The sequence below is a fragment of the Cervus canadensis genome, chromosome X (assembly GCF_019320065.1).
Source record: "Cervus canadensis isolate Bull #8, Minnesota chromosome X, ASM1932006v1, whole genome shotgun sequence".
Classification (NCBI taxonomy): Eukaryota; Metazoa; Chordata; class Mammalia; order Artiodactyla; family Cervidae; genus Cervus; species Cervus canadensis.
Genome location: NC_057419.1, coordinates 33,865,337 through 33,873,681, shown reverse-complemented (window position 1 = coordinate 33,873,681; position 8,345 = coordinate 33,865,337). Strand labels below are relative to the sequence as shown.

The 8,345-nt window shown below is 37.5% G+C and overlaps 1 protein-coding gene across 1 annotated transcript; it reads right to left on the bottom strand.

Annotated features, from left to right (window-relative positions):
- Positions 1-1,270: 1,270 nt before the first annotated feature.
- ITM2A (integral membrane protein 2A) lies at positions 1,271-7,364 on the bottom strand. Its single transcript, XM_043460087.1, has 5 exons — positions 7,233-7,364; positions 3,220-3,351; positions 2,749-2,946; positions 2,019-2,169; positions 1,271-1,870 (listed from the first exon to the last, which is right to left on the bottom strand). Exons 1-5 carry the CDS (start codon positions 7,341-7,343, stop codon positions 1,782-1,784), a joined length of 681 nt encoding a protein of 226 aa, XP_043316022.1. The 5' UTR covers positions 7,344-7,364; the 3' UTR covers positions 1,271-1,781.
- Between the last annotated feature and the right edge of the window lie 981 nt (positions 7,365-8,345).

The window sequence follows — 8,345 nt, the reverse complement described above, 5'->3', positions numbered from 1 at the left end:
CAATTAAAAAATAAATAAATTTCAAAAAAGAGGAAGGTTTGATATAGCTTCATATCTCCATACATTCTAGATTAAAGTCAAGGCGAAATATCTTGAGATTGCCACAAAAGCACTGAAAAGCCTGCTTCCATTTCCAACATCTTATCTTTGAGAAGCAGGGTTTTCTGCAGTAACAGCAACTGAAACAAGATTACAGAGTAGACAGGACATAAGCAACTCACTTCCTGAGCGTCACTGTCTTCCATCACCCACAGCTGGTTTCAGGAAAACGAGCTCAGGGCTCCAGCTGATTCTGCATTATGGTGAGTAATGAAATGATGTATAATTATTTCATTATACATCACAATGTAATAACAATAGAAACAAAGTGCACAATAAATGTAATGCACTTCAGTCATCCCAAAATCACCACCTCTCCACCACCAATTCATGGAAAAATTGTATCCTGCAAAACCAGTCTCTGGTGCCAAAAAGACTGGGGACTGCTGATCTAAAGTAATAGCCCCCTTTGCATGGAGTTTATACTCTTAGAGATCACAACATGTGAAGTTGTTAAAAGTCATCAACATCTTAACCATGGTGAGTTCTTATTGACCTATTGTAGTTGTATATGATTGCTTATATTTTTATTAAAAAAGAAATACATTAAAGGTCAGAAATTGCTATAGACTTGAAGGCTCTTAACAAATAGTTGAATTTACAAGTAGGCCAATTATGGGGCCTTTATACATGAGTAATTGATATAATATCAAAAGGAGGTTAAACTATGAAATTATAAAATATAAATGTGTAAAGTGGCACTAGTGGTAAAGAATCTGCCTGTCAATGCAGGAGACGTAAGAGATGCAGGTTCAATCTTTGGGTCAGGAAGATCCCCTGGAGGAGAGCATGGCAACCCATTCCAGTATTCTTGCCTGGGAAAATCCCATGGACAGAGAAGCCTGGCGGGCAATGGTCCATAAGGTTGCAAAGAGTCGGACATGACTGAATCGACTTAGCATATACGGTTCATAATCTTAGATTTATTGCAGGTATACTAAAGCTTAATAAGTAATGCTAGTTGTTCATGCTATGTATCCCTCAAATGAGCACTAGTCGAATATGGTAACATTTATTATAAGTTTGTAGAATTTATACAACCTAAATTCCTTATAGCATTCAGTACTTACATAGTTTTGTGGATTTCACAATACTATTATCAGTGAGAAAAAAATCACTGCAATATTGAAAATAACTTCTTTAGAAAAGTGTTTCACATATAAGTCAGATCTATTACAGAACACCAAACAGAAATGTAAAGATATAATTTCTAAATTCAGGAAAGTTGTACAAAATGAGAAACAAAATGAAACTTAACAGTGTTGAGCAATTTGGCATGCTTTACACAAAAGGTCAAAAAATTTAAATATTTTAAATTTAAAACATGCTCTACTCTATGATTAAAGAGCTTACTTAGAAACACACACACATACAAAGGATGGAATTCATTGTCAGTGTTGTAGCTGACACGTTCATGCTGCTTTCAGATATCTAAACCACATAAATTCAAAAGAAAAAGGTAAGAATTATTTTATTGCCATTTCAAACAACTAGTAATGCCTATTAAATTAAAATTTGACAAACACTTGCAGTGGTTACTAGTTCTTTTTTTCCCCTTAAAAAAATATAAGCCATAGATAAATGCATGAATAAATATCTTGAGTATCCCACACACTTTAATGTTGAAGTTATATAGTAAATCTCTGATCCTATTACTAAATATGCTCATTTCCTGTTGCCTTTTACTCTTGAAAGATCTTGGTCTCAACAATAAATTCACTGGGGAAGTGTCTAATCTTCCAGCACTTATCAATGGCACACTTGTTGAAACCTGTGAGGAAATGCACAAAAAAATGGCTTTTTCATTTTTGTGTAAATGAAAATATATCTAAATTTGCTCTCTATTTTCCCTGCATTCCACTCCTACTCTCCTTCACTGTCTCAATAACATAGGGTGAAGGAAGAAATAAATTGCCTACCCAGCAACAGGTCTCTTCTACGAAGACGGAAGGACTTGCGATTGTTGCAAAGTTGGTAAATAAATATGCCAAGGTTACTAACATCACGAATCTCTTCTACAGCAACCAGATCTTCATGAACCACATAAGTGTGAAGCAGGTATTTCCCACTCTAAAAAAATTTTTAAAAGCCTGAAATGAGAAATTCTTAAAACCACTATTTAAATTCTCACCTATAGCAGACACACTTTTAATATAGACTTTGCTTTTAGAACAGTCTTAAGCTCATGAAATATTTTTTATTTGAAAATTATTTCAGTGAAATGGAATGTTTTGGCTCAAATTATTCATTTTTTAAAATGTGGAAGCAATATTATTTGGAAGAGTTGGACATCCAAAATACATATTGCCAGTTTGCCAAAGAGCTCCACCAGATTATTTGGAGGCATAACAATGGAGGTATTCAGAGGCACCAGATAACAGTTCCCTAGCAGCAAGTCCAGGTAAGCAGTCATGCCCTGTTGGGGAGGGGAAAATGTTAAGTATGATTTAGAGAGCATCAGTGCTGCAGATTTTCCAACGACCATTAGAACAAGCATCTACAACCTTTCAAAATCAATTAATGTATATCCAATAGCAAAAGAATGAAAAAAGGCTCTGCTGCAAAAAGTTACATTTCTCAACATATTTAATACCAATAAATTTAAGGAAAAAAGAAATTCAGAAATATCTGTAAGAATGAGAAACACACCTTTGCAAAGTCATAAATAATTGCTGCAGGGTCACTATAAGAGAATCTGGGGACAGGCACATCAATGATTGCAATGTTGTCATCCTCAGGAATGTCAGCCTCTTCCATCACAGGCAGGAAGTAGGGTTCCCCTCCTTGGAGGGCATTTGTAGGAGCCTCAGAATCAAAGAAGCACATTTCTCCATGGTACATGGTACTCTAAAAGACAAAAACTGACAATCAAAACTTTCTAACATTCACTACCTTGACATTTAAACCATTTCTCAAGCTCAAATCAGTTTGTTGTACCAGTTATCAAGCTGAGGATTGTTGATTACAGCCATCACCATGAAGACAAATCATTTTTATACTGAAAGGTAATTTGAAAACTTTCCCTAAATTGTTTTTCTGTTGACCATCACAGAATTATTTGTTTCCACTAAATACGTAACAATTAGTAATCCAAAAGATAATAACTTTCATTAATATTACCTTTGGCATGAAGTACTTGTAAATACAGGCTCCACCAACAATAAGTCCTGCCAAGATGAATGAAAGGCCTAAGAGAGAAAGCATACATCTCCCAGAGGAACCTGTTTTTTCCTTGGCAGCAACTCGGAGTTCCTATTTATTCAAAAGCAAAATTAAAAACAAACAAACAAAGAAAACAAATTGTGCTTTTAGACACATAGTTGCTTTCGTATACATTTTACTGCCCTTGAAACCCAAGATATTTTAGATAGATGTTAAGTCACCCTAGCCTAAAAATCATTTCAAGACACTTCTTGATGTTTAATAGATGTGAAAATCTCCAATTTATAATAACCTTTTTTTCTGGCATTTCCAAATTCAAATATAAAGTTATTTCAAAGTATATACTTCTAAAATCAGCTGAAAATAGCCATGCATTTATGCAATAAGTTATCCTCTTTAAATAAATGGAACCCGTTACTTTCTGCACTTGTACAGTGATATAATCACTAACTTTCTGGAATACAATAGTTTCTTTAGTATTTTTTGTATATTAACTTATTTGTCAAGTTAAAAGTGAATTAACAACCTTTTGTTTATTAAATGATTTTCAGAAAGCTGTTTTTTGAAAATTAACTTCTATAGGAAGGAAGGAGTTCTATAAAGTAGGTATATACCATTCTAGAAATTAAAATATTGAAGACGAAATTTGTTTCATAACTCTTTTTATAATTGGGGAATATTTGCTTTACAATGTGTTTACATTGCTTTACAATGTTTGGTTTCTGCCATACGACAATGTGAATCAGCCATAAACATACATATGTCTTTTCCCTCTCGAACCTTCCTCCCACTCCCATCCTATCCCACCCCTCTAGGTTGTCACAGAGCACCAGGCTGAGCTCCCTGTGTTATACAGCAACTTCCTACTAATTTTAATGAGAAATTGGACTTCCTAATGTCACCCAATATTATATGGCTGAGTACTGCTTTTAATAAAATAACATTTTTTACATTCTGGGTAAAACACTGGATTTAAAGTACATTGATACTTAAGAATAAAGCTGTGTGTGTAAAAGTGACTGTAAAATTTTGTTAAATCTATCATTTGTTTGGGCTTCCCAGATGGAGCTAGTGGTAAAGAACCCTCCTGCCGATGCATGAGGTTCGATTTCTGGGCTGGGAAGACATCCCTAGAGGAGGGCCTGGCAACCCATTCTAGTATTCTTGCCTAGAGAATCCCATGGACAGAGGAGCCTGGAGGACTACAGTCTAAGGGTTTCCAAAGAGTTGACAGGACTAAAGTGACTTAGTATGCATGCATTTTGTTTAGTAACTGGAACAAAAGAATCCAAAGCAAACAAGCAACCAATTAACTTTGTACTCTTCTCAGGGCAGTGGAACAAGGGGCCCTTCAATTCCATTCTTTAAACTCACAATGTCCTAAGCAGCAGTATTACTGAAGGGTAGAATGAATAAAGTCAGCAAATTTATTCTCTGATAATCATTCAAACTGGTATGTAAGTAGAATTGTTTTAGTCTTTCAGGCCATTAACTCTTTTCCATAACTACTTAATGCTAATTAAACTGTAGTTAATTTGGTGAAAACAAATATATGGATTCTAAGGAGAGGCAATCATTTCATAAACTGTTTCAAAAAATTATTTCTCTTTAAAATTCAAAGAAATTTAGTATTTACATTTTCTTAGCTACATTTATTTATTTTCAAGCCTCTATTAATACTTTATAAGCCTTGAAGGCTTTCTGTGTCCTAATAATTTTCAGAAATTTAATTTATTTTTATTAAAAAAAAACCTTAAATATTACAAATATTATACATTATGATTGTGAATACCTGTAATCTAGAGCTACAGGCTTAGAAATTATATTTTAGATGATTTAACTGAGGTCCAGAAAAATGAAGTGACATGTTCATAAGTTACAAAAATGACTTACTTTGAAATTCCCAAAGGAATTTATTTATTTATTTTTCTTTTCACTGAGATACAAGAAGAGAAATCTGCACTTCAATTTTATTTCTCCCTTCAATATTTCAGGGATTTTATTAAGCAAGGTTTAAGTACTATAGTGTCCATTTCATAAAATTTCCCACCATAGTAGATAAGATATGGAGACAATCTAATTGCCCATGGATGGAAGAATGGACTAGGAATCAGGATTTTGTTTTCATTTAAATTTGCAAGACTTTGTTGTGGTGGGGGTTGTCACCACAGTTCATTTCCTGCTGAACATTTTTTTAAAGTCATTGTACACAACCTCTGACATAATTTCCTATGAACCTATCAAGACATCACAATACAATGTGTCAAATATTATTGAATCAGTGAATCAGTGATTTACAGTGGCTAAGCCAGGATCCTGTGGGAATTTCATCACCTAATAAAAAAATACAATCACAGTGTGTATGCTCAATTTTGTTTATTCTACATAACACCACCGGCCTAGTAGAAATATTGCTTGCATATTAACTGAATTTGACAAGTCATGGAGTTTGTGGTGATGAGGGGAAAAAAAGATTATTTTGTGACTATATTTAACTGCTGGCATCTAATTAGACCACCCAGCAAAATCTGGCCCTTACAAAGTAAGTAGGACAATTACATATTTGGCTTTCTATCATTTACAAAAAAATCCTCAACAATACAAGGGGATGTTTCCGAGTTCTGAAATGTGCAATAAACAACAGCTAGTTTGATTGCTGGGTTAATTATTGAAAGTTTCCCTGATAAAAATTCTGCAAAGGCTCATTAGCATTTGAAACTGTGTACGTAATCAGTTTTACTACATGGATTCTCATTTCACTTAAAGGTCTTTTCAAATCTTCACTCCAATCTTTACAGAGAGAGCAAGGCAAACTGGGGCAGATCTGCAAGCTCCAAAACTGCACAGACTTTGTAGAACAAAAAATATATATATATCACTGTACTTTTTAACATTGAAATTTTACCAAGGGAAATGACGAGTAGTTTACAAACACTGAAAACATGCTAGATGTTTAAAGGAAATAGAAAATGGACTAAATAGACAATGGCTAACATTTTCAGGGGAGAAACTCCCCCAGTTATTGGGAATGCTAGAAGGTCAGACCTGTTTCAGAACTTTCTATGGGGGAGGGTGAGCAGAGGGGCTATCGCTCAAAAAGGAAGTACTGTACTAGAAAGGAAAAAAGAGAGAGAGAAAAAAAAAACAAAAACCCTGAAAATTTCCTCTACAGAAGAAGAATGTTTCCTTCAGGAAATGCCACTAGGAAAACACAAGGCTTTTGCAGTAAGAGGGCACAGTGGACACCTCAAATTCTAATTAAGACCAACTTCAGTTATGACAGTTCCTTTACCAAAGAAGGAGACCGCAAAGCTTAAGGCCACCTATGGCCAAGGAGAAACTGAAAATATACACCGGGTGGAGGGGGGAGTGGGAGAACAGACAGACACTTGCCCCAATCTATACCACAGCCAATCAAAGCTGCCCTCTCCCACTTCCGCAAGCACTCAGCGATCCTAGAAAGACTTAGATTCCTAGAACTTCATACATATCAAAAGGGAAGAAAGAAGAGTTAAAATCTCCTGTCCTTGCTCATTCTGCATATTCACTCCGCACCCTGTGGAAAATGTGTGCCCTTGGAGTTGACTGGGTGACTTTCCCTCCTCGTTGATCCCTAGCCACCCACATGTCCCCCATGAGAAGGTGACATCTGGTTCCAGGACTTCTCCTCCAACTCCCTCCGACATTCCTTGGAGATGTACAACGCAATCTGGGAACCCGGCGCAAAGCGCTGAGATGCTAAGGAACTCGCGGGCACCACAAGCGGAAGGTGGTGCGAATAGACAGAATGGGGGAGACTGGGCAAAGCCAACCGACAGCGCAGGGAGCACCGCCAGAGAACACAGGAACTGCAGAGTAGTTTTCTTTTTCTTTTTTTCCTTTTCCATCTTTCCCCTTCCTTCTCCGTAAACCACTCCCACCCCGCCTTCCCGACCGTAGCCGGCAGTTAGGGGAAGAGTAGGGATTGCTACCTTGCCGGTCAGGATGTGGGCTTGGACCGTGCGGCTTACAAGGGCCTCCACGTCTTGCTGCACCTCCTCTTTTTGCACCTCTGTGGGTGTGTTGAAAGCAATTTTCATCATGGTGAATCTTCGGACTGCGCGGTAAGGAGCTGCTGGAATCAGTGTTCTGGGCTGCAGGTTGGAGGAGGAGAAGATAGCGCTAGCCCTAGCAGCACCTTCTGTCTCCTCTTCTGTTTTTACACTGCTGGGAGCCCAGGTCTGGGTATACTTGAGACGCAGTCTCAAGCTGGGTGGGAGATCACGGGCGGGCTCAGAGAAGGCCCGAGCAAGGACAGGGAGGGGGTCCAAGTGCTGGAATAGAAGTGGGAGTTGCCAGCGGTAGAAAAGAAATGGGGTGGAGCCGGTGGCCTGAGACTCAGAACTCCTTTCCTGAACTTCAAGCGTGCTCCCACCTATCTCTCTGCTCCATCAGATAAGAGCAAGACTGGAAGGAAGCATGCTGTGTCCTGTCTTTTTGTCTCTTTCCAGGCCACAATAGCCCCTGACCCTGATTCTAGTTTCTTAAAAGTGAACCTGGCTTCCCACAGGGCCAGGAACTGTAACTTGGCATCCTTTCAAGCTTCCTCCTCTCTGCACCCACCCAGGACCTGAAAGCACAATTCCAGGACTGTTCTGTACCTTTACAATAATACATTCCCTTTAAAGAACACTCAGAGCATGTTTGGAGTTACTTGGTTCATTCTCTCAACACATTTTTTTCATTACTTGATAATAAAAAAAAATTAATGTCCTGTCCCAGAGCAATCCTAAATTAGAAATACAGGACACCTACCTCCTTAAATCCCGTTTTGTAGGTAAGACATGATGAGACACCCATAAATGCAGAAAACTCAAAGAAAATCTCGGAAATAATCCAGATCTTTTATTCTCCCAGGCCAGGGAATCGAGACCATGATCTCAGTGCAAAACTTGTTTCTCTTCAGCTACCAGCTGTGAAATCCATAGGGAGAAAAGCAGAGGTGTGTGTGTAGCTATGTGTTTAGGGAGGTGGAAATGTGGGTGGAGGATAGAAAATCTGGGTTAGCCAAGATGCTAACCCAGATCTAGTGAGAAGAAAAACAA